The following is a 26,518-nucleotide window of genomic DNA, read 5'->3' on the forward strand; positions in this document are numbered from 1 at the left end:
TGTAAAATTTGAGTGGGCTCTGGAATCCTTGTTTGGTCCAATAGCAAATTATAACAATAGAAAGATGTTGTACAAACTTACAGGTCAGGTAGAAAGATTGGCAAGAGTTACCAAAGAGGGATTTAGAGAGCTAAATGTACAATTACAAGCCACAACTAAAATGACCCTGAAAAACACATTGGCTTTAGATATGTTATTGTTGAAAGAACACGGAGGATGCGGGTACCTAAAAGGACAAATTGATCACTGCTGCATCCACATCCCAAATGGAACTGCAGATGTAGAACACGACATTAATCAATTAAAACAAATAGAACATGAAGCACAGAAAGAGAGGGAAGATCTCACCACAAGTTGGGTAGATAAAAGTTTTGAAGGGTTAGGATGGAATGTGAACTCCTGGATCAAATCTATTCTTGAGAGTCTGATAATCCTACTAATTGTGTTCTTAGCAATCTGGTTAATCTGTGCAGTTCTGAAAGGAGAGATAAAGAAAAGAGTATCCTGGAACCAGAAGATAATAAAGGCACTGACATGGGACAGAGATCCACATCCGCATTTGTCATCTCCGAGTCCTCCAGAGTGTAACAACACTTACGACAACTATGGATTCGAAGATGAACATCAAGTATAAACTCAGAAAAAGGACTGCATATAGTGAAAGCATTACACTTATTAAAGTGAAATACTTTCAAAGGGGGGAAATATGTTACTGTGGGGGTGAAATGTTTCTGATAATGTTTCTCAAAATCATGCAGAGGTAGGCCACAACAATGCTTGGTATTAGGGATGGTCGAGCAAGCTGAAATGTTTACGGTAATGGGAACTGGTACTTGGGGTCTCCAAGATACCCACCCAGAGATAAGATTCGGACATGTTCATCCAAGGATGAGCTAACTCTCATGAAGCAATATAGATAAAGTTAATGAAGCAATATTAATGAAACAATATTGATAAGGTTGTTACAGTGATTGCTGGTACAGCTGAAATTGTAGAAATATGCGCACTTTGGACAAAGACAATGGAACTAGATTTGGGTTGCTGATACCCCCAATTCCCACACACTTCAATAAAGCACCTGCATATAATCAGTCTGTGATTATGTGCGTTCCTGAACGCTAACAAAGACAGATCAAAAACTTCCAAAACACCAAAAATCTGATATCCCTCCAAAATAGTAAGATTCTGCCCCCACAAAAAAACAAAGCACCAACATTTAGCCCAATAAAGCTCAGAAACTCCAAGATTCAGCTCCATGAAAATCGTGGATCTCCCTGCCCGGGCACTCGCTGCATGGGGGGTGAGGGGGGCAATGAGGCCGGGCCGGAGCAGGGGGCGCCTGAGAGAGGCCCCGAGCCCGGGGGAAGCCCCTGCAGAGCCATGGAAGTGGCTCCTGGCCGGACTCGGGGATCCCCCTGGCGATCCCCGCTGGAGCAGCCTGCTCCTGAGGGACTCTGGCCCCTGGCAGGGACCCCAGGCTGCAGCAGGACAAGGATTCCTGTCCCTCAGGGGGAGGCACTGACATGACCTGACTGTGACCCCCATCCCTGTGCCTCTGGGCGGGGAGGAGGACGGAGAGGGGCAGAAAGTTAAGCCCGGGAAGGAGGGAGAGCTGGGGGGAAGATGGATTTCCGGAGGAATTACTTTACTTCTCATTTTCTTGCTCTGACACGTTTGAAAACAAATTCAAATAATTTCCCCAAGTCAGGTGTGCTGTGCCCGTGACCAAGGATTGAACTGTCCCCACCCTCATCCAGACCCCCGATCCTTTCCTTGTGTGTTCTGCTCCCCGCCCAGGGCAGGAAGCAGAGTCACAGAGTTTTGGCCTCTTTCCGGCATAGCCCTGCTCCATCCCGGACTCACCCCCAGCTCGCAGCGCCCTCAGCTCCCGGGCACCCCGAGCTCCCGGCGCTTCAGCGCAGCGGCGCTTCCTTGGCCTCCTGCCCGGGCCGGGCCCAGCGCCGGGGCCGCTCCTCAGCCCAGGCTAACGAGAAATGGCGGAGCTCAGCCCAAGGGAGGCGAGGCCGTGCCGTGTGCAGAGCCCGCCGCTGGCTGCCATTGGCTGCTTCTGCCGTCACTCGTGGCTCTGGCGCGCGCTGATTGGGCAGAGCGGGGACAAGCCCGGCCCCGCTGGGCGGGCCGTGGCTTGGGAGAGCCGCCATTGCCGGAGCGTCTGTGCGGGCCCGGCAGCGGCGGCAGCAGCGGCCGGAGCCCGGTGAGGCGGCGGCGGAGCTCGGAGGGGGCCCCAGCCATCGCAGGTGGGAGCCGCGCTCGGTTCTGCGGGGGCTCGGGGCTCGCTGCGGGCCCGGGAGGTTGTGTAATAAATGGAATTGATTCGTGCTCACTAAATTGTAACTATTTGGAAAGTTATTAGTAGAAGCAACCAAAGGAATCAGTGTTACAAGGCAGATGCACCCCTTTACAGATGTTACATGTTAAAATTGAGGATGTAGTTTAGAAGATAAGTGATGTCTCATGACCAAAATGGCCTTGAGATGGACAAAATTAGAACGACTTTAGGCATTGGGCCTAAAAATCAGTAAATATCAGACTAATTAGTAGAGTAACACAACACAACGCTTTGTACGCACACACAAACCTGTAAGGTTATCCAAAGGACAATGAGGAAGAGGAGAAGCCTTTGCCAAAAGATCCCCAAAAGAAGACTGAAGATCCCCTAACAACAAGTGAAGCATGTGCCGTGAAGAATAGTGACCTAAAGTCAGCAAAATCGGAAATAGGAGGAAACATATGGGAAACATGAATGAATATGTATAAGCATACGGTATATAGGATTAGCTTGAAGTGCTTTGTTTTGTACGTGAGCCAGGAACCCCCTCTGTACCCCAGTCGGTTTTGCTTATGCCTTAACCATTTGTAACCACTGGCCAATCATATTTATATATATATATATATAAATATGTATATATATATTAATATATCTACTAAATTGTATCTTTCATACTAAATTGTATTATTTTACTAAATTTTATTCATTTATTATTTTGTATCCAATTTATTAAACTATATTATCAATTAATTAGATTGACTGTTTGGAAATTTGAAAGTCATTTATAACAATTTGGTGCCAAAACCCAGGAACTCCAATCTAGGGAAAGAACGGCTAATCATGGGAAGGAGCTCCCCACCAATTTTTTAAGGTGGTGCCAAGGTTAGATCGTGCTCCCTTGGAAATAGAAGTTCCACTTAGGATAAAGCATAAGCAGAAGAAGCTGGCTGTAGGAAGCGTGCAGAAGAGCTCCCGTAGAGTGCCGGCCAGAGATAAAGGTGCCTGTAAAACGTCTTGTACACATGAAGCGCTGGGCAAACGGAGTGTGTGAGTCCCACGGGGCTGGGCAGGGGGGAGCTGTGTGCCTGTGTGTGTGTGTGCAGTGGCTGAGACGGGGCTGGGCAGCCCGGACCCACAAAGGGAGTGCAGACCTCCGGCCGTACCGCGTTTTCGGCTCTCCGCGAGGAGACCGGCCGGGAAAGGAGGGAAGGGAAAGAGAAGAACGAGTGAAAATCCCCGGGAGGGACGGGAGGGAGAGTCCCAATCTTAAAACCCACGGGAAAGTCCTCGGGGAGAAGGGAGCGATCTGATCGCTGAGTGAAGTGACTCAGGAGGAGAGTGATCGAGTCAAGTTCAACTTCCTTTAAAAAGAGAAAATAGTTGGGAACTTTAGTACGTAGCTAAGAGGGATTGGGAAGAGAAGTCGCCAGAAATGAGTAGCCAAAGAGGGGTAAAAGAAATTGAGAAAGAGAGGAAATTAGACAGGAAGCAAGTTGTTGGCAAAAGACGGGATAGAGCAACAGAGTAATATTGAGGGAGGGGGGAAGTTGAAGCACGGAGTGAGTGAGGGGGATCAAGATTCTCCTGGTACCGGAGATTTCTTGCTTGGTTGCTGCCAGAGATGGGTTCAAGGGAGAGTAAGTCCTTGAACCCAGGGGCTGCGAATTATAAGGGGAATTCGCAAGAGCCCGGAATATCTGAGAACCGTGAGGGGGTTTCTCAGGAGGGGAGCATTCCTCAGGACAGTCCACTGAGGATGATGTTATGATTTTGGGATACGTGGGAATCCCGGAGAGGAAAAACAAGCAGAAAATGATTAATTATTATATGTTTAAATAGACAAAGAAAATGATCCGAAAATATAATTTGAATTGGCCAAAGTTTGGATCGTTTAAAGATTGGATTTGTTAAGCTTTAAATCAGTATGTAAATTCAAAAGAACCTTTTAATGAAGAAGAGAGCGACTATGCTACCCTGTAGCTTCCCCGGGGTGGGGGGAAAGATAAATTTATTACTAAAACACAAGAAAGATAGAGTAATCTGTTGTATCCTTTACAAACTAAAAAGTAGGGGGAAAAAAAAAAGGTAAAACTGTTCCTTCATCTAAAGATATTTTGTTGGAAATAGAAACAGCAGCAGTACCTAAATCCCATTTAACTGAAAAGTGTGCAGTGCTGGCTGTGCCAAGTGAACTCTAACATATAACACAACTGACCATTTGTTACAACCTGGCATTAATTTGGTTTGGTTTATTATATTTACACATTCAAAAGACAAATTCTGCCTTGCTCAGAGTCTGTGAAGCACAAACACATTTTATTAATATATAGTATCTAAATGGTGTGTTACAGTTGTGTTATGTGCATTATAAGTGTTAAAAACATGTAGCACAGGTTTTTTTCACAGAACCTTAAATTCCCGTATTTTTAAAATAAGTTTGTTTTTCAATATTTTTTATAGTAAATATAAATGGTTTTGACTAAATGTTTTATTTATTTAACAGCAAAAATTTTGCTAAAAGAACCCCCTGTTAATTAAAGCTTTATTAATAAATTGCTAACTGAAGTTGTGTAAAAAGTAACTTTTATTGTAGTTGGCACATCTCTGGAGCTTTAGTGGTTTAATTACAAAGAAAAAAAAATCTAGCTGACTAACTCAGAGAGAGAGGTAAGACAGTGCTGTGAAATCTGTGCCATCCTTGAAACAAGCAGAGTTGAAGTGGCTCATAGGAACCTTATGAGGCCAAGGGTAGCAGTGAGACCAAACGTGTCAGTGACCAGACCCCAGGGTATAAACTTTGCTACCAAGAAGAGCGGCACCTCGGCCCTTGGCTGCAGCCCAAGGGGCCTTGAGGAAGGTAGAGAGTGAAAACTCCTGAGGATTATTTTCACTGTGTTCATTAAGATACCCTTGGCAACTGGCCAAAACCATAAAGCAGGATGGGACAGAATCAAAAAAAATAAGAAAGAAACAAGCGATATTAAAACAAGCAGCACAAAAGCAAACAATGAGCAAACAAACTATGCAAAAACACAATCACAATAATTGTGATCCATGTGACAAATGCAAACAAATGTGACAAATGCAAAAACAAGATAAAATCTGTGTTTGTGGCACATCCATATATTAATGCTGCCTGTTACAATCACAGTAATTTTATAAAAGTATAAAAAAGATCCCAAAGAAAGAATTAGACAAAATGAATAAGTAGTGTGAACAGTTGAAACAGCAGTATAGCAACTGAGATTGGCCAACCTTAACTAAAATATTTTTGTAGGTTTAATGCAAGAAGTAGTTACAGAATTAAAATTATTTAAATGTTAAATTTGTGAAAGACTTAAAATAGCTAAAAAAATAGCTGTGGGAAAGTGAGAGTCTAGCTCCAGACCAATTTTTAAAATGAAATCTTACTCAAACTTCCAAGACATTAAAATGACCTGGAAGATAAATTTTGAATCATCAAATAATTAAAACAGTTTGTATCAGATAATAATACTAACACCTGGCAACCAAAAACTCCTGCTGGATATTAGAGAATAACAAAAAGAAACTAATTGTAGGATAACCATGTTGATTTGTGCTGGTATAAAAGTTCTGGAGCTAACCCTTACCAATCCGTAAGTGACCTAAAATTCTATTTGGAACAACCAGGTACAACAAGTAACAAATGGAAAGCCCCTGATAGAATATATTAAATTTGTGAGCCAGGAGCATACAGTGAATTACCTCAAAAGTGAAAAAGAACCTGTATCTTAAGAGTTATATGACCCTCCTTCTTCGTTATACCGAGGTCCAGGAGCAATATGTTAAGATCACCACTTTATGAAACATTAAAGAACAATAAAAGGGACTTGAACCTTGACTTTCCAAAAGCAAGAAGAAACCAGAATTGAAGACAAATGGCCTGCAGAGAGATGACCCAGCCACTTGAGCTGCAGATGGATCTTAGAGATACAGAACCCAAATCTATCTATTGAATCAGTTCATGAAGCTGCAGACAGTAGTTAAAGTTGTTTCAAACCACACCTCTACTGCCCTAAAGCTGCTGGCCAAGCAACATTCACAAATGTGAGCATTTGTTTATCAAAACAGAATTACCCTGGACTATTTGTTAGCTGAAGAAGGAGGAGTTTGTAGAAAGTTTAACAAATCTGAGTGTTGTATAAAGATAAATGATTATAGAAAAGCCGTCACAAAAATTGCTAAAGATATTAAAAATGTAGCATGTGTACCAGTTCAAAACTAGAATTTTATTTTGAAGACTGCTAAGTGAGATAACCTTTTTAGAAGCACTTAGTGGAAAAAGCTAAAGTTTATGCTATAGTGTTTTATATTAAGATTATTGTTTCTATTTTGTATAATTTCAAGCCTTATTAGATTAATCCATTCAGTAATTCAAGGAATACTGAAAGAAAAGAAACTATAATAGCTCAAAAAAAAAAAAGTTAACTAAATTTGAAAGAGAGTGCAGAAAGCTTGATACAGCATGAAAAATGTTAAAACATTAGAAATGAAAATAAAGTAAATGCAAGAAATGAAATTATTGAGAAGATAAAAAAAATAAGATTCAAGTTTATTTTGTTTTTTTAAAAAAGCATGAATAAATGTAATCAAAAAGAGAAATGGGGGATTGTAATAAATGGAATTGATTCGTGCTGACTAAATTGTAACTATTCGGAAAGTTATTATTAGAAGCAACCAAAAGAATCAGTGTTACAAGGCAGATGTACATGTTAAAATTGAGGTACAGGATGTAGTTTAGAAGATAAGTGATGTCTCATGACCAAAATGGCCTTGAGATGGACAAAATTAGAACGACTTTAGGCATTGGGCCTAAAAATCAGTAAATATCAGACTAATTAGTAGAGTAACATAACACAACGCTTTGTACGCACACACAAACCTGTAAGGTTATCCAAAGGACAATGAGGAAGAGGAGAAGCCTTCGCCAAAAGACCCCCAAAAGAAGACTGAAGATCCCTTAACAACAAGTGAAGCATGTGCCGTGAAGAAAAGTGATGTAAAGAGAGAAAAATCGGAAATAGGAAGAAACTTATGGGAAACATGAATGAATATGTATAAGCATACAGTATATAAGGTTAGCTTGAAGTGCTTTGTTTTGTACATGAGGCAGGGTGAGGAGCCCGGTCGATTTTGCTTATGCTTTAATCATACTTAATTACTGGCAAATTACATATATATATAAATTGTAATTTTTTGCTAAATGATATTCTTTTACTAAACTGTATTCTTTTATTATACCAAATTACTATTCCATTTACTAAATTGTATTCATTTTTAATTAAACTGCCAAGGGACCTAGTTGTCAAAATTGTAATTTCTTTTATAACAACCGGTGAGGCGGCGGCGGAGCTCGGAGGCGGCCCCGGCCATCGCAGGTGGGAGCCGCGCTCGGTTCTGCGGGGGCTCGGGGCTCGCTGCGGGCCCGGGAGGGGGCGGCAGGGGGCTGTGGCGGGTGGCTTGTGCCGTGGCCGGCCCGTGTTAGCCCTGGGCTGAGGGCGCTGCGGGAGCGGCTGCCCGCGGTCTCCTTGCCGCTGGGGCCTGGGCAGGAGGCGGTGGCGGAGCAGCGCTGGCTCGTCCCGCTTCGTGTCGGGAGGCCGGAGGTGGCTGCGCTGTGCCCGGGACGCTGCGCTGGGGCCGCCTCCGAGCTCCGCCGCCGCCTCACCGGGCTCCGGCCGCTGCTGCCGCCGCTGCCGGGCCCGCACAGACGCTCCGGCAATGGCGGCTCTCCCAAGCCACGGCCGCCCTGGGGGCGCCAGCGGGGCCGGGCTTGTCCCCGCTCTGCCCAATCAGCGCGCGCCAGAGCCACGAGTGACGGCAGAAGCAGCCAATGGCAGCCAGCGGCGGGCTCTGCACACGGCACGGCCTCGCCTCCCTTGGGCTGAGCTCCGCCATTTCTCGTTAGCCTGGGCTGAGGAGCGGCCCCGGCGCTGGGCCCGGCCCGGGCAGGAGGCCAAGGAAGCGCCGCTGCGCTGAAGCGCCGGGAGCTCGGGGTGCCCGGGAGCTGAGGGCGCTGCGAGCTGGGGGTGAGTCCGGGATGGAGCAGGGCTATGCCGGAAAGAGGCCAAAACTCTGTGACTCTCCTTCCTGTCCCGGGCGGGGAACAGAACACACAAGGAAAGGCTCGGGGGTTTTGATGAGGGTGGGGACAGTTCAATCCTTGGTCACGGGCACAGCACACCTGATTTGGGGAAATTATTTGAATTTGTTTTCAAACGTGTCAGAGCAAGAAAATGAGAAGTAAAGTAATTCCTCCGGAAATCCATCTTCCCCCCAGCTGTCCCTCCTTCCCGGGCTTAACTTTCTGCCCCTCTCCGTCCTCCTCCCCGCCCAGAGGCACAGGGATGGGGGTCACAGTCAGGTCATGTCAGTGCCTCCCCCTGAGGGACAGGAATCCTTGTCCTGCTGCAGCCTGGGGTCCCTGCCAGGGGCCAGAGTCCCTCAGGAGCAGGCTGCTCCAGCGGGGATCGCCAGGGGGATCCCCGAGTCCGGCCAGGAGCCACTTCCATGGCTCTGCAGGGGCTTTCCCCGGGCTCGGGGCCTCTCTCGGGCACCCCCTGCTCCGGCCCGGCCTCATTGCCCCCCTCACCCCCCATGCAGCGAGTGCCCGGGCAGGGAAATCCACGATTTTCACGGGATTAAATCTTGGAGTTTCTGAGCTTTATTGGGCTGAATGTTGGTGCTTTGGTTTTTTCTGTGGGGGCTGAATCTTTCTATTTTGGAGGGATATCAGATTTTTGGTGTTTTGGAAGTTTTTGATCCGTCTTTGTTAGCGTTCAGGAACACACAGAATCACAGACTGAATATATGCAGGTGCTTTATTGAAGCGTGGGGGAACTAGGGGTATCAGCAACCCAAATCTAGCTCCATTGTCTTTGTCCAAAGTGCGCATATTTCTACAATTTCAGCTGTAGCAGTAATCACTGTAACAACCTTATCAATATTGTTTCATTAATATTGCTTCATTAACTTTATCTATATTGCTTCATGAGAGTTAGCTCATCCTTGGATGAACATGTACAAATCTTATCTCTGGGTGGGTATCTTGGAGACCCCAAGTACCAGTTCCCATTACCGTAAACATTTCAGCTTGCTAGACCATCCCTAATACCAAGCATTGTTGTGGCCTACCTCTGCATGATTTTGAGAAGCATTATCAGAAACATTTCACCCCACAGTAACATATTTCCGCCCTTTGAAAGTATTTCACTTTAATAAGTGTAATGCTTTCACTATATGCAGTCCTTTTTCTGAGTTTATACTTGATGTTCATCTTCGAATCCACAGTTGTCGTAAGTGTTGTTACACTGTGGAGGACTCGGAGATGACAAATGCGGATGTGGATCTCTGTCCCATGTCAGTGCCTTTATTATCTTCTGGTTCCAGGATACTCTTTTCTTTACCTCTCCTTTCAGAACTGCACAGATTAACCAGATTGCTAAGAACACAATTAGCAGGATTATCAGACTCTCAAGAATAGATTTGATCCAGGAGCTCACATTCCATCCTAACCCTTCAAAACTTTTATCTACCCAACTTGTGGTGAGATCTTCCCTCTCTTTCTGTGCTTCATGTTCTATTTGTTTTAATTGATTAATGTCGTGTTCTACATCTGCAGTTCCATTTGGGATGTGGATGCAGCAGTGATCAATTTGTCCTTTTAGGTACCCGCATCCTCCGTGTTCTTTCAACAATAACATATCTAAAGCCAATGTGTTTTTCAGGGTCATTTTAGTTGTGGCTTGTAATTGTACATTTAGCTCTCTAAATCCCTCTTTGGTAACTCTTGCCAATCTTTCTACCTGACCTGTAAGTTTGTACAACATCTTTCTATTGTTATAATTTGCTATTGGACCAAACAAGGATTCCAGAGCCCACTCAAATTTTACACTACTGGAGGGTTCCTGCCATCTTTCTTCATCCTCAGCTTTGTTTTCCTGAACTTCTCGTCTTGTTCTTATTTGCAGAAGTTCATGCTCTCCCTTAAATGGGGACCTTTTCCAAATTGGGCATAAGGTGGGGAGGCCTAAAGTAATCTCTTTTACTTTTTCACCTACAGGCAAATGTGTTGTCCAGGTGCCATCGCTTGCTGCCTTTACAAATTGGCCTGGACTCTGAATTGTACTTGTGCTCCATATTACCTTTTGGATCACTTGTCCTGTCTTGTCATTTATTTCACCTTGTTTATGTTTGATTCCTCTGCAGGCACATCCAATTTGCAGAGCTACCGCAGGTGGTGGCATTTGTTTTATTTCTTCATCATCAGAAGTACAGTCATAGGTTTTGTTCCATACCCACCAATTCACTTTGTCTGCCTCCATTCTACTACTGGTTGCAGTGTTCCATACCCCTGGATCTGTTTCATTTTCAGAGCCTTCCCACTTAATGCACCAAGGGCTATCTGCCATAGATTGGAATTTCTGAAGCACACTCATTGACCATGCACTGTCCCAAGCTTCAGCCCGATCTTTTCCTTCCTGTCCTTCACACTTCCACTTCAACACAGGAATCTTTTCTTTAATAACCTTTGCTACCTTTTCATAACACCATCCATAATTCCCTAATCCCCCATCCCAGCCTAGTTTTGGTTCATACTTTCCTCCATTTTCATGACAATCCCATGTAGATGAATACTTTGGCTTCACAGCATTTTCAAACACTGCCTTATTTGGGTACTTGTAATCTATTTGCAATACACAGCTCACATTTTCATTTTTATTCTTTTGTATTTCAGGTAATTTTGATGTTATAATTCCCCAATTTATTTGGTCTCCTGCTGCCTTTGGTATAGGCAGACAGGCAGTTATTTTGCTGGTGTTTTGCGTGTTGGCAAAATCTTGAATTAATCCAATCATCCCATTTTCTACCTGGATAGTATTAGAGACTTTTATCACTTGTGTTTCTGGCTGCACCCCCACATCCCTCTTCATTCTCAAATGAAGAGTTGTCAGCTGATCCTTTTGCATTTCACATCCCAAGGTAACATTGATTCCAGCTGATGGCACTAAAGGCCATAAAATAATCACCATTACAGTCACCAGCAACCTAGACATTTGAAACAATCAAACCCGCTTTATCTGCAGCTTTGTTGGCCCTACAGTTTGTGCAGTCCACAGTGCAGGGGAAACCTTCTTCACTCTGGTGTAATGTATGCAGGGATCCAGTCCAGCTGCTTTGACTGCTGTCAAGGTAGTTAACAGTACCTGATAGGGTCCATTCCACCTTTCTTTTAATGGTTCTTCGTTCCAGCTTTTAACGTACACTTCATCTCCCGGGGGGATGTCATGAACTGGATTCTCAAGAGTCAGCGGCCTGTTCCACACAAGGGTGCTCCGAAGTCGAGCTGGAGCTTTTCCAAGAGACAGAACATAATTCGACACCTCTTGTTTCCCTGTAACATGTACATTTGGATTAGGTTGAGGGGATTCATATGGTTTCCCATCCAATATCTCATAAGGACTGACACATCCCGCTTCTAGGCTTTATCCAAATCCTCAGCAGTGCTATTGGTAAAGCTTGTGGCTACTGCAATTTAGCCTCTTGGCATATTTTGCTGATTTGCCTCTTCAATGTCTGATTCATCCTCTCTACCTGTCCACTGGATTGGGGTCTCCATGGTGTATGGAGATGCCAAGCTATTCCCAGTAACCTACTCACCTCCCTCACTACTGTGGCTGTGAAATGTGGGCCCCTATCTGATGATATTTCTATAGGCACCCCAAATCTTGGAATGATTTCTTGCAGTAACCACTTGACTGTCTCCTTTACTTGATTTGTGCGACAGGGAAGAGCTTCTGGCCATCCTGAAAATGTGTCAAGCCCTACCAATAGATATTTGTATCCTCGAGTTCTTGGTAATTCTGCAAAATCTACTTGCCAATAATCTCCTGGTTCTACTCCTACCCAAATTTTCCCTAATTGTGCCTGTCGTCTAGCCACTGGAGCGTTCTTTAAGCAAATTTCACATTTTGGCATTACTGATTTTGCCATTGTTAACATCCGTACTGAAATTAAATTTTGTTTTAACAATTTCACCAATGTCTCTGCACTCCAATGACATTTGTTATGTGTAATTTGTAGAACTTCTCTCCTTATCAAGGAGGGTACCACTACTTGTCCCTGTGTAGTCACATACCACCCTTCTGAATTCTTCTGTGCATTCAGTGAGCGTCCCAATTTCTCATCTTCTATTGAATATTTTGGTTCTGGAGGTAAATTGAATTGAGATACATTAGTTTCTAAAGGTATCAATGGCACTGCAGTTTGAGCTTCTCGAGCAGCTTGTCGGGCTGTCCAGTCTGCTTTCTGATTTCCCTCATGAATTTTGGAGTTTCCTGATTGGTGAGCTTTGCAGTGCATGATTGCTACTTGCTCGGGGTTTTGTACTGCTTTTATTAATTGCGGGACTGCATCTTGATGTTTAATGTGTGTGCCTTGAGAAGACAGCAGTCCTCTTTCTTTCCCCAGTGCCCTGTGTACATGCACGACTCCAAAAGCATATTTTGAATCAGTCCAAATATTTACTTTCTTCCCTTCACTCATCTCTAATGCCCTGGTTAAAGCAACCAGTTCTGCTCGTTGGGCAGATGTGTTTGCTGGCAAGGCCTTTGCCTCCACCACTGCACCTGTTGCTGTTACCGCATACCCAGCGTATCTGGTCCCGTTCTCCACAAAACTGCTTCCATCTGTAAACAGCTCGTCTGCCTGTTCCAGTGGGACATCTTTCAAATCTGCTCTGGCTGAACAGGTGTGTTCTATCACTTCCACACAATCGTGTTCCAGTGGGCCTTCTTCAGTTGTGGTACCTAGGAACAAAGCTGGGTTCAAAAGGTTAGTTGCCTTTAGTGGGACATCATCCTGCTCAGTTAGGATTACCTGGAATTTCATCATCCTGCTTGGAGATAGCCAATGGCCCCTCTTTTGTTCTAAAACAGTGGTCACCATGTGTGGCACATAGACATCTGTGTGTCTACCCATCGTGAGTTTCCTGGCTTCTTGGATCAGCATCACGGTGGCTGCAACTGCCCGCAGGCATGAAGGCCATCCAGCACTCACGTTGTCAAGTTGTTTGGAAAAGCAGCCTACCAGCCTTTTCCAGCTTCCCAAATGTTGGGTCAGCACTCCCAGTGCTGGGTGTGATCTTTCATGCACAAACATCTGAAAATCTTTGGATAGATCAGGCAATCCTAACACCGGAGCTGTTGTCAATGCCTCCTTCAGTCTGAGGAAGGCCTCCTTCTGTGGTCTGCCCCAGGTAAGCGGTTGTGTCTTCTGGGCTTCATACAGGGGCTCTGCAATTAGTCCATAGTCCATGATCCACGGCACCACTCTGTCATCCCAAGGAAAACTCACAGCTCATGCAGGTTCTGGGATTCTGGAATAGCACAAATAGCTTGAATACGATTAGTACCCGGCTTAGATTGCCCTTGTGAGATTTCACATCCCAGGTAAATCACAGTCTGTTGGGCAATTTGTGCCTTTTCTTTAGACACTTTATATCTTCCCATTCCCAGCTGATTTAAAATTTTTATTGTTACCTTTCTGCAGGTTGTTTTCTCTTCTGTAGCTATCAGTATATCATCAACATACTGTAACAGCAGGTATTGTTCTCTCGGTACTTGCCCATTCTCAGTCCAAATCTCCAGCTCCTTCACCAGCTGGCTTCCAAATAGGGTTGGACTGTTCTTGTATCCCTGTGGGAGTCGTGTTCAGGTGACCTGAGTTTTCCTTCCATTGTCTGGATTTTCGGATTCAAAGGCAAACAGTTTCCTACTTTCTTTGTCAAGGGGTATGCAGAAAAGGCATCTTTTAAATCAATTACAGTAAACCATTTCTATTTCTCTTTCACAGATGTCAACAATGTGTATGGATCAGCTACCTCTGGGTAAATATCTTTAGTTATTCCATTTATTGCTCTCAAATCCTGTACTAGTCTGTACTCACCATTTGGTTTCTTCACTGGAAATATCGATGTATTAAATTCTGATTCACATTCTTCTAAAATTTGGTAGTTCAAAAACTTTTCAATAATCTTTACTATTCCTTGCCGTGCTTCTGGCTTTATGGGATACTGTTTAACCTGGACAGCTTTTGCTCCTTCTTCTCATTCTACATGTACTGGTTGTGCCAACTTAGATTTTCCTGGTATGTCTGTTTCCCATACAGAGGGAATTACTGCATCCTCTGCTTCCCGAGAGATAGCAGGGACTGTTTTTTTTTTTACCATTAAGATTTGTCCTGTCTTTGATTCAGGTATTTTCATGAAAAGCTCCCTGTTTTCAAAAGTTATCACTGCATCAAGTTTTGCTAATAAATCTCATCCTCAAAGTGGAATTGGACACTCAGGCATATCTAAAAATTCATGTGTTAACACTTTGTTTCCAAAGCACAAATCCAGGGGTTGCAGGAATGGTCGATTCTCCTCCTTCCCTGTGGCTCCAACTATTGTTGCTGTTTTGTCTCCAGTTTGCCCTTTTAGATCATTTAGCACAGAATATGTAGCCCCCGTATCCACCAGAAATTTTACTTCTTTATCTCCCAATTGTATAGTTACTAAAGGTTCTTGTATTGGTTTTTGTTCCGATTCTAGTCAGCTGCTGTACTCCCCCAGCACCATTAATTTGGAAGCATCTTGATTCTGATTGAACTGATTGCCCTGGTTAAACCAATTTGAGCATTCATTTTTCCAGTGCCCCTCTTGTCTACAAGAAGCACATTGATTTAACCTCAATCTTGGCAAAACCCATCCCCCTTGTCCTCTGCCAAGTCTGCCCCTCCCCAGTCCATGACCACCTCTGCCGTGACCTCTGAAAGCTGGATTCTCTCTTCCTTGGATCACTGCCAAAAGATTTTGCTGCTGCTTTTTACTAGCTTCTTTTTCCCTGTTATTGTGTACTTTCCAAGCCACTTCAAGTAATTTATTCAAATTCCTTGAATCTTCTCCTTCTAACTTCTACAATTTTCTCCTAATATCATCCTGCGACTGCCCAAGAAAAATGAACGCAAGCTGAACATTCGCTTGTTCTGTTTCTGATTGAAGATCTGTGTACTTTCTTGCTGCCTCCTTAAGGCTTTCCAAAAATGCAGCAGGGCATTCTGTCTTATCTCATACAATTTAGACCAATTCATAGCCTGTTGAGGCTTTTGCAGGTGTGCTTTGCTTACAGCCTCTTTACAGAGCATGCTGACCCTAACAGTGAGCTGCCAAAGAAAACAAAGTGATAAATATTCCTGCTTGTTGAGCAAGAACAAGGATCAAACAAAGGTCTGCAAGCATCTAGTAATTTGCTTTAAGATATGGATAGTAACGTGTTTAGAGAAGAACGAAAACAGTGTTATAAACTAGAGCTATAAGTTTGTATTCTATTTTTAGATGCTTGGCAAAAACTATATAAGTAATGCAAGAGCAAGAAATAAAGGTCTCAGTTCCACATCATATTGGTGTGCTGTCCGATTCCTGCCTTAAGATTGGACTTAACATCTGGGGACCCTGACGTGATGAGCTTTAGTGAATAGTCTGGCATAATCTAAGGCTGAAAAGAAGAAGAATCCCATGGTGGTTGCGACCAGGCGTCCGAGAGAGATGCGTGTGGCCACAGATTGACTGGTGAGCTGGCAGCCTTTGAGCTGGAAATTGATGGGATGGTGTCCTAGTTTAGGGCAAATTAGGGAGGAAAACTCCAAATGGGGATTTCCCCAGGGAAATGTCCCCTCCTCACCAACTGGTCCGGGAAAGGGAAAAAAAATTCCTTGGAGTGAAGTGGAAAAAGCTGTTTATTTAACAGAAAATGGAATAATATTAAATAATAAAACCTCTTGCTGTTCGATGGGATGGCAAATCTAGGAAGAAAAGTCCTTTTCATGTGGTGTAGCTCAGCTCGCTCAGGTTCTTATCAGTCCCTCTGGCGCTGGAAAGTGCCGAGGCCCAGGCCCCGGTGGGCCACAGGCGTGAGCTCCTGGGGTTTGGCTGGGTGTTCAGTCCAGAGCAGGCTTGCACAGATCCAAGAAAAAAGGAAAAAAAAAACAACAAAGGCCTAGGGAACTCCTCTGCCTCAGCTAGCTAAAACTAACTAAAAACCAGAGAGAAGCTCTGTCCCGCTGTCTGTCCATGCTGCAGACACCACAGTCCCGGAGCAGGATGTGTGGGAGTGATGTTTTTCTTTAACACAAACTGTGCGCTTCTTCTTCCCCCTCTCTTGCTCTCAAAGCCAGTCTTAAAGGTGCAGAACTTAATATATAACATAAACCAGACTATTGGGGATACCAGTGTCATAAAGTCACCCCAGGACAGATGGGCAATGCTGTATTAGCCCTTGAGAAAGCTACGATAGAAGCCTTGCTCCGGATGAGTCAGAATGTGGGGACTCCTTTAGACCGTACGCTTCTGACAGATGTATTATTTTGGGCAAAGCGGCATAGATTAATCATTGAGACTGCCGATGTTTTTACTAATGCCGCCTGGAAAAGGGTAGGAGAAGATTTATGGGAAGCTATACAGTCTGGCTCAAAAGAAGCTCAAGCTCTAGCGAAAACATATCGTCAAGTTAGATTAATGATAGAGCAGTTAAGTGTAGAAGCTGAAATTGAAGCAACTGTGAAGGGAGTTTACGCTGCAGCAGAAGGAAAAGCAGCTGAAAAGTCGAGTAACAAGCAGCCAGGGAGTGAAAATGACTGTGATCGGAGTAATGAAAATATTCCTACCCCTCATATGGTTGCTGCTCCAGCGCATAAGGGACCCTATGACGATTTGATTCCACCATGGGACGGTAATTCCCAAGTCCCGCAGACATCGTCCCCTGTAAACCCCTCAATGCCACCGTTTGTTCCACTGCTGCCTATGGAAGTAGATCCAGTCTCGGCTCCCCTATCTCCTGATTCCGATACTGAATCGGAGGCATTAAAAACTCTATTATCACAGCAAGCAAGAGTTATGACGCAGCTTTTACAAGAAGTGCAATGTTTGGATCGAGATGCAAAGTCTACTACTATAAAACAAGCATATAAAAAGGCACACAATGCAATTGTGAGTGGACTTAAGAACATTGAAAATCAATTAGGAGATGTAAATGATAGTGTGCCGGGACCTTCCCCTTTAACACCTAAACAGCCATCTCCGGGGTCGTCACAATCTTTGTCATTAAGCAAACGCAAGGCCCTTTTGAATTATATGAAAGATGGGGAATGGTCTGTGGAGGAGGCTGATAATTATCTTTGTTCTAAATATGGAACTGTGGCTCGAATAATGCCAGAGGAAAAGAGAGAAATAAGAGAATGGCAGCAACGATATTCTCCCCATGTTCAAGCAAAACAAGATCCACGATCGACAAGAGATAATACCTTTTGGTTGCCTGCTAAGTGGGTGAAGCCCTGGATATTGAAGCAGAAACCCGAAGATGCTGGCGGTGGAGACAACAACTTGCCCCAATAATTGACCTCCTAGGATAACTCACAAGAAGAGATAATCTGGGCACACCATCTACAATCAACTGTCAAGAGCTAGTTGCTGAATTGCTAGAAAGGAGGCTCAGAGAAATTATTCAGCCAAATTGTGGTTGTAGTGGTTGGCTGACATCTTATGTATATTATGAGAATTGTTATCAAACATTTTATTCTGAAGATAGTGTAGAACTTTTTTTAGAGTGTAATAGGTGTAGAAGATAGCTTCGATATAGCTATTTGAGTTTAAGACAAGTAGCTAAATAATTTTGAGTTAACTTTTGATCAAGCAGTAGAATTATTTGAATGTGAAGAAGAGCTTAGATTAGCACAAGCCTATGTAAATTTAACACAATTAGTAAAAAGAGTAAAATTTATTGTATTTACTAAAATAGCTGATTCCAAATATCGTATTTTGTGTATGAAGCATTATGAAGAGTATTATAGCGATAATGAATCTTTGTGTTTTGATGCCGTTTGAAACGAATCAAAGACTAGAAACTCGAGCTAATTTTTGGGTTACATAGGCCAATCGAACTAACAATCCTGCCTTTTGTTTGCACCTGACAGCAGCTACTGATCCTTTTCACACCTGTTTAGTTGGAGCTCCTGAGTATAACCTTAGCGATTTTAATGGTTGGGCCACCAACAATTGTTCTACTGCTAAAAACACTAGTAATTGTACTGCCATGCTATTAGCAAGTTTAACTAAGTCTTTGCCATGAGACCCTCAAGAAATAAATTTACTTAGTAACAAGCAGTTCCACCCCAATGAGACTGGATGTGTGAAATTTAGACATTAGAACCTTACTAGTCGTAAAATTTAGCTTACCCCAAAACAACCCGAATTAGCAGATGCAACGTTTTTGTGTCAACATCAGTCCTATGGCTGAGAATGTTCTCATGTTCATATTTTCATAGACGACTCTGCAAAAGCTTTACCCCCGAGAGTTTACCTTATTTGTGAAGATCGTGCATGGCAAGATATTCCGAGATATGCTCAAGGAGGTCCATGCTATTTAAGTACTTTGGCAATGTTAACACCTAATGCCGAAACTTTGAGATCTCTCAAAGCAAATAAAGTTAAAAGAGATATATCTTCTTTGTCTCCTGATTGCAATAAAAGATCATGCTGAAAAAATTACTGTTAATCATAGTCCTTTATATGAATAGCTAGAATCTTAGAAAATTACCTTTTAGATAAAAGAAATTATTAAAACAATTAGTTAGATTTTATCGATTGTTATTGTGTTACTTGTAGGCCCATTTTGATCCGTTGTTTGTTTGGACATATATCAGCCGTAGCTGATTCTGTTTTGAAAAAAGAGGGGGAAGTGTGGAGGCTTTTGCAGGTGTGCTTTGCTTACAGCCTCTTTACAGAGCATGCTGACCCTAACAGTGAGCTGCCAAAGAAAACAAAGTGATAAATATTCCTGCTTGTTGAGCAAGAACAAGGATCAAACAAAGGTCTGCAAGCATCTAGTAATTTGCTTTAAGATAAGGATAGTAACATGTTTAGAGAAGAACGAAAACAGTGTTATAAACTAGAGCTATAAGTTTGTATTCTATTTTTAGATGCTTGGCAAAAACTATATAAGTAATGCAAGAGCAAGAAATAAAGGTCTCAGTTCCACATCACATTGGTGTGCTGTCTGATTCCTGCCTTAAGATTGGACTTAACAATAGCCTTAGGTACAGCATTCCAAACCCCTGTCTGGAGCCACTCTTGATATCTCTTCAGCCTCCGCATGTCCCCAAAGGCATTGGGATCCCACCCTGGATCCTCGGTTGGAAAGTTCTCATCTAAAGTCGCCGTCACCACCCCAGTTCTGAGATCTTCTCTCACCTTCTCCTTGGCTGCTCTGAGCACCATCTCTTTCTCAGTAGAGTCCATTAAATTCTCCAATATTACTTTTATATCATTCCAGTCTGGATTCTGAGTTTTCATAATCATTTTTACCACCCCTGCTACTTTATCAGGATTTTCTCTCTAAGTTCCAGCTGATTGTTTCCAAATTATCAAGTCTGTGGGTGAAAAAGGAACTTCCACAAACACCGGCCCTTCTACTCCTACTCCTTGTCTCAAGGGGGCAATCACAGCCCACCTTTGTCTGCCCAAATCTTTTCCCATTCTACCCAGAACAGGAGCAAGCTGTGACCGAGTCTGATGGGATAGCGGTGTCGCTGATTTATTATCATCACCCCACTACTGCTATCTTCCTCCCCAGCATTTTTCACATTTCCTTGTATCAAGGTTAGATTTTGATCATCTCCCGGAGAAGAAGGATCAGGTGAAGGCAGTAGAGGAGGATAAAGAGGGCAAGGTGAAGTGGGGTTAGGTGAGATAGGGTTAGGTGAAATAGGATTGGGTGAAGTGGGGGCAGACAAAACAGAATCGGGTTCTTTTGGTTCTGCTGAAACCACTTGTAAATCAACATCCATCTCTTTCCCCTGACAAAAACTTTCTTTTAATGCCAGGTACTCTAAACAACTTTTTCCTTTTACACAAAGCTCACATTTATCACTCACACGTGCCTTAACTGCCATCAATCCACACTCAGCCTGCCATTCTGGCTTGTCTCGCAAATAGAAAAACAAATCAACGTACGGAACTTCATCCCACTTTCCCTCTGGCTTACAGAACAACATCAACTGTAAAATGGTGTTATACTGCAATGATCCATTTCTCGGCCACTTTTCCCCACAGTCCAGGTCATATCCTGGCCACCATGTATTACAATAATCAATCAACTTTACGTAAATCTTGCCCAAAGTTTCCCTGTTTCCAATGTGCTAATAAGCACCCCAAAGGAGAAGTACATGGTATGGGGGCATTGCCACCTCAAATCCCTTTAAGCTTCTCCATGTTACAGTTACAATGCACCACACACCACTGCTGCCCAACCTGCAACGCTTTCGCACTTGTCTGACAGACGGCGCCTGGGCAATACCAGGAATTCCTCCAGCCCAACCGTGTGAAGCTTTCGCTGCGTCTTCTCGGCAGGCACCAGAGCAGAGCGAAAAGCACCTTACCTCTCTCAGAGGGACGTTGTGAGCGGCGGAGACGGTCGCGGCCGGATGGGCTTCTGGAGAATTCGTGGCTCTGTGAAGTGTTTGTTCTTCTGGAAGTTGAGGAATGTAGCAGGACTTGGTCTGAGCAGCAGTCCTTGTCAATTAGTAACATTTTCTGAAACTGGTGATTTCTCCCATTGTTTCCTTATGTACAAGTCCCTGGCCCTATCTCCAAGCAGATTCACTCATTGCCTCTGTTTTTTCTTCCTGGTTCTTCTTAGGTTTTGGGATTGCTCTCAGTGCCCTCATTCTCTGTCCTTTTGTAGCCGTTTGTGGCTCAGGAGGCCTGGCTGCCACCTGCATCCCCTTGCTCAGCTGCTGAATGAGCTGCACTCAGCAAGGTGTGGTGCATGGTAAAAAGATGAGAGTTGCTGTAGCACATGAGAGGAGAAACAGCATTTGTTTAACCCGTGGTCTGTGAGGGAAGCACAAAACTGTGTCCCCTTCCCATCCTTTCCACTTTTGAACAAATATATGAGCTGCTTTGCTATTTCCTTTTTTATCTGTTTCTGCACCTTTTCCTTGCTGATCTGTTTGCCATCAGTTTGAATCATTTAACTTTCCCCAAACCTCTCCTTTTTCTACTAAAAGGTAATGTGATCCCATCCCATGGTGAAATGTTGTGTTCTTCATCTGAGTGGATTGGTGTGGGGGAATGTCAGGAGCTGGAGGTGTGTGGTTGGTTATTATTTCAATGACATCCTGTAATGTAATTATGCCATTGAAATGAGAAATGGTTTCTCTGGTACCTGATATGAATTCATCAGGGTTCCCAGGGTCTGGTCCATGGTGTTGCAGGATTTGTTCTGGTGGCCGTTCATCTTTTCCCCATTTCTGGGTGCTCCCTTCAGGCAGGGCTGCATTAATTGCTGACTTTTCTCTAATTAAATCATCACATACTTGGATTCCCAACTGATTTCCCTGAACTTGTGGTAGCAAATAAACTCCAGTGGTCTGATACACCCTATATAACATAGACAGAGACAGCACATGTTGGAGTGGGGACAGGGATGATTCCCCCCCATCTTGTTTTAGTGAAGTTTTCACAACATTCTTCCTTTTCTGTTTTTCTTTGCAGTTTAACCAATTTCTGTTGCAGAGTCAGATATCCTCACAGTGGGCTCTGTCTTTAGCTGTGCAAATTCCATCTGTGCAAGCAGGCAAAGCTTGGGCTGAGGGGCAGAGGGAATCAGGCCAGTTCCCCCCAGGTAGGAAGCCCCTGGTCCATTGTGCAGTCTTTGGGCCATCAGTGTTAATTTGCATTTCTAAAGCTCCTCTCCTGGCTGCCTGGAAAAAAACTTCTCTTCCCCAGAGGCCATGGGATGGCTCACATGTGGCCACTCCAAAAGTGACATTTTTGAAGAAAAAAGTACTATATTATCTTTTTACAAGTTAAGGGCGTCACCTTTAAACCTCTTAGTTTTTAAAACTGAGGCATAAAGGTGAACATTCAAAAACACACACCAAAATTTTGCCATCATAACAGCCACGCACACACATTCCCAAAAAAATCCAAATGAATAAAGATTTTTTACCTACTTCTTGCCCTAAGTCTAAAAACTGATTCTCCCAACCCTGGCCCAGAACTACCAGTCTAACTAACAATATAGAAGTAGGAATATTGAGGAAAAGCATAATAATGGTGTAGTCTTGTCACCAAAACTGTGGGATGAGCAAAAACTCTCCAACAATATAAAATCAAGGCATGACTTGAGTCTGGCCAGGATGTGCAACAGAAATCATTAATTCCTCACTTTGGCTGGGTGTGCAGAGAAAATCATTCCAAGACATGTGAATTTAATAGATGTTTCCTAAACTATATACAGTCTGAACCCATAGAAACCCATTGGTTTAATGTTCATTGGTTTGAAGGTGTGGAGTTGTTAGGATTTGGTTTCCTGTTGCAGCCGGATTTCTGTGCCTGTGATGTGAATTAGGTGGGCACTCCTGGATTTCCTGCTCAGCCTTTTCTAGACCAGGTGTCTCCAGCTGTGCCTGGGGCAGTGTCTGGGGTAGATGTTGGTTGATGTTTGCTGCTGGGTGTTGATGTTTTGTTGATGGTCGTTATCTTGGGGGGAATCTTTTGGGCTATTCCCAGTCTGTTGAGATGTTAATTTCATCTCTGCTGAGTGCTGGAAAAGAAACATTAAAATTCCTTTAAAAGAAAGATTAAAATAGCTTACCCATGGCAAAGGTAAACCTAGTCTGACCAGGGAAATAAGATTTTAAACCATTTTAAAGTTGGTCTATTTTGGCAGCAGCTAATCCCAGGCAGGGCAGAGTGTGAGTGTAATTGAGAGGCAGAGTGGAATTGTCCCGGTGCCTTCCCCAGCAGCTGTGGCGAGGGCAGGCACAGAAAGGGCTGAAGCTGCAAGAGTGAGAGCAAGGATTGTCCCGCAGTGGCTGGAGATGGCAAAGGAGGGTGCCCAGGCCGAGGATTTGAGCAGAGGATCTGTGGGCAGGCCCAGGGGCTTCCCCCGCTGGGGAGCCCTGGCTGCTGCTGCGTTGCCTTCAGTGCAGGCTCAGGGGTGGCCTGTTTAATATTCCCTTCCAATTCAGATTTCTGAGTCTGGAAGAGCCATGGCTGGGGCATCAAGCATTTTATTTTTTCATTTTGTTAAGTTTTGTTCTCTTTCTTATGTGCACTCGATAACATTGAGGCTATCTGGGGCTAAAGAAGTGGCAAAATGTGTTGTCTGCAAAAGAGAATCCTCAATCCAGCTCCTGCAATTCCCTGTTAATCCTAAGAATTGCTGCAGCTCCTTTTTAGTCCGGGGAAACATTAATTCTGAGATTCCCTGAACAGTCTCTGAGTCAATGCACCACAAAACTTCAGTCAAAATAGGTCCCAAATATTTAACCATTTTCTTTACTGATAGTAAAAGGTTCTAAAATCTTAGAAAATTCAGGGACTTAGAAAGAAAGTTAGGTTTGGAAAGCCCTGGGAAAAGTAGGCCCTGGGAAATGTTAGGCCTTGTGCTTGCTAAAGATCAGGTCAAACTGCACCTGTGTAATCAGTATATGATAAGTGATACCATTGTTAGATGTGTTTAGATACAATTATTGTTTAAAGAACATGAGGAACGATGTTAGGGGTTTGGGGGGAATAATGAGAAATCCATGCTTGGGTAAAAACAATGCTTACAATAGAACAATGTAAGTTAAATAATTAATATGTAAGTTGTATAACGATAGAGTATAAAACATGTTCAACTCAAAACCAAATCGGGTCAGAATTGGTTATGTGTACCCCTGACACGCAGAGCTTTTTAATAAAGCACCTGCATATAATCATTTGTGATTCTGTGTTCCTGAACGCTATTGAAGGACCCCCGAGCTGTTCACCAGTCTTCACAGAAGTAATTGTGAATGCCGTTTATTTCTATCTTTAGCACACCTTTTACAGGGTTCTACAGGGTCTGCAGGCAGAGCAAGCTACTATTGGCTAACACACACAGTTTACATTTTTTCTCTTACACACAGGGATATTGTTTTGCTTTACTCTCTCTTCTGCATGAAGGTTTCAAGGACTTTAGCCCTTAATATCACAACTTATTTCAAAGGCTGGTTTGTGCATACAGGCCTTTACTAATATATAAAATATAGCAACAATTCCCCCTTTCTCTTTTTGCACAAACCAGGCTTTGGATAAGATAACATACAACTTAGACTGTCATCTCAATTAACACTGTAAGTAAAGTCCGTCCCCCTTCTAGCACAAGAGACCTCGACCATCCAGTGATGCCCCAGCTGGCGAACCAACTTCCGATGGGATCACTATCTTCCTTCAGGGCATGCCACCCATCCTATAGCTGTTGTAGTTGCTCATGGATGGAAGCTGAATGATCAGTAAGATCCAAGCAGCACATGCCTTCAAACTCTCCACAACCATGTCCTTGTGCTAAGAGCAAAAAGTCAATTGCAACTTGATTTCATAGTACTGCATGATATACACTACTCACATCGGCTGAAAGCTCACTTAACATTGTGGATGTTAAGTTTAATTCTTTCCTAGTCCAGCAAGCGAGCCTTTTTAGGGTGGCTAAACTTTAATTCATTCAGGCTTCGCTTTGACTGTTTGATTTTCTTTATTTTGCTAGCTACATTCAAGAATTGATGTAAGCTTGGGTGGAACAAAGTGAGTTTCCCAAGATAACAGGGTCTTCTATGTGGATTAGCAGGAATCTAATTCCATGCTCTATCTCCACAGATTAGGAATATGGAACTAGGTAATCGCTTTGGTAATTGTCCTGTGAGATTGCACCACGAATAAAGGCTTTACTTTCAGTGGTAGTAACGAGATCAGCTATAGGGTTGACTGCAGCCTAGTGCCGCATTACTTTGTTAGAATGACTTTTTGTCGGGGGTTCAAACATTATCTATCCACCTGAGGTATTGGTGGAACTTAACAAATCTAATTCTTCTGAAGGTTCTATGGTAACATTAAGAACTTTGGTAATTTTTGCTTGCTAACAGGCTTCAAGTTGTCTTAATGTGAAGCCAACAGTGCGACTGCACTCTTGCAACATTGGCAGTCGATTCAGTTGAGTCTCATTACTAATTAAACCTTTAAATGCTTGAGGATCCCATTCAGGGACTCCTACGAGACAGGTGCGAAAGGATCTCCAGGGGTGGCTAGGCTCAAACACATTGACCTTTGGCCTGTTAAGTGTGCCAGAGTGACCCATATGTTCTGTCATTTTGGATGTTAGTTAGCAGACAGTTGGTCACGACTATACACAACACAATTACCATAAGCATTTTACCATGTAAATGACACCATATTTGCAAACTCACAGCTAGAACTTCGATCGTTAAATGAACTTTCAAAGATGCTTACACTACCTCTTGAAGGGGGAATGCTTATACTTTATACTAACATAACAATTACTACACAAGCTAAACACTTAAACTAATATCTAACTACTTTTAACACAGGTGCTTTGGTATATATGTAGTCTAAGCGTGAAAGCAATTTGCTGAAAGGGTAAACACACAACTACAGTTTGCTTTATATACAGTTTAATGGAGTCTCTTCTTAGATCTTCTACAGAATTTCTCCAGCACGATTCAGTCCTGGAATGTTCACTGCTCTCGTGATGTCAGCTGGCAGTTGATCGGTGACTGAGGGCTTTGATGTTCAAGTTGTTCTTCAGATCCTTCTAAATCTTAAAACGAAGGATACCTGAAAATTGGTAGAGACACAACATCATAATAACAACATAGAATCTCTGTTGGCAGCTGTCTATATAGTGTTCAGACACAACTGTGTCCTGACAGGTCCACTTCTGATCCATGTCTGGAGTACCAAGGCTGTGTGATGACTTCTCTGTTCACTGGATCTCGTGTGTTCAGAGGCACACAGTCTGATCAGATGGACAGGTGACCTTTTTGAACCTGCCAACAAAACACAGACACTTCTCTCCTTGAAGTTAATGAATTACACTAATTAAATGCTTGTGGGGCATCCATTTCCCCCGTTTTTCTTAAAAAAAAATAAAAATGAGATGTACTTCTGTTATAAGCATCAACAGCAACACAAAACCATATACACAATTAATAAGAACTTATACTAGTTAAAAATCAATTGAATCTTAAACATTATTAATAGGGTATATAATATAAAACTGCTATTAATTACTAAAACACTGCACTAGCATCCCATAGTTAGCAAACAAACAGAAACAAAAAATCAGTGAA

The 26,518-nt window shown here is 43.2% G+C and overlaps 2 protein-coding genes, 1 long non-coding RNA gene and 1 pseudogene across 11 annotated transcripts in view; 3 read left to right on the forward strand and 1 right to left on the reverse strand.

The window, feature by feature from the left end:
• LOC131588582 (zinc finger protein 239-like) overlaps positions 1 to 2,092 on the reverse strand; it is a 93,998-nt gene extending 91,906 nt beyond the window's left edge. The window contains exon 1 of the mRNA XM_058857534.1: positions 1,864 to 2,092. The gene's annotated coding sequence lies outside the window, so the exon portion shown is untranslated. The remainder of the gene's footprint in view (positions 1 to 1,863) is intronic.
• The window catches only part of LOC131588644 (class I histocompatibility antigen, F10 alpha chain-like), a 196,718-nt pseudogene that overhangs the window by 67,078 nt on the left and 103,122 nt on the right, over positions 1 to 26,518 (forward strand).
• LOC131588649 (uncharacterized) overlaps positions 1 to 26,518 on the forward strand; it is a 131,956-nt gene that overhangs the window by 13,529 nt on the left and 91,909 nt on the right. The window lies entirely within an intron of this gene.
• Positions 2,152 to 26,518, forward strand: part of LOC131588547 (gastrula zinc finger protein XlCGF9.1-like) — a 64,682-nt gene continuing 40,315 nt past the window's right edge. For 4 of the 9 annotated variants that reach the window (XM_058857472.1, XM_058857474.1, XM_058857473.1 and 1 more), the window contains exon 1: positions 7,846 to 8,337. Coding sequence is in view for 2 of the 9 variants with exons in the window: in XM_058857468.1 (XP_058713451.1) it covers positions 16,602 to 17,738 (1,137 nt within the window). In the remaining 7 variants the exon portion in view is untranslated. Of the gene's footprint in view, positions 2,259 to 7,822; positions 8,338 to 15,683; positions 19,375 to 26,518 lie in introns of those variants that run through there. The other 5 variants (XM_058857468.1, XR_009279606.1, XM_058857470.1 and 2 more) reach the window with 5 other exon arrangements.

Source organism: Poecile atricapillus, chromosome 26, assembly GCF_030490865.1.
Source record: "Poecile atricapillus isolate bPoeAtr1 chromosome 26, bPoeAtr1.hap1, whole genome shotgun sequence".
Classification (NCBI taxonomy): domain Eukaryota; kingdom Metazoa; phylum Chordata; class Aves; order Passeriformes; family Paridae; genus Poecile; species Poecile atricapillus.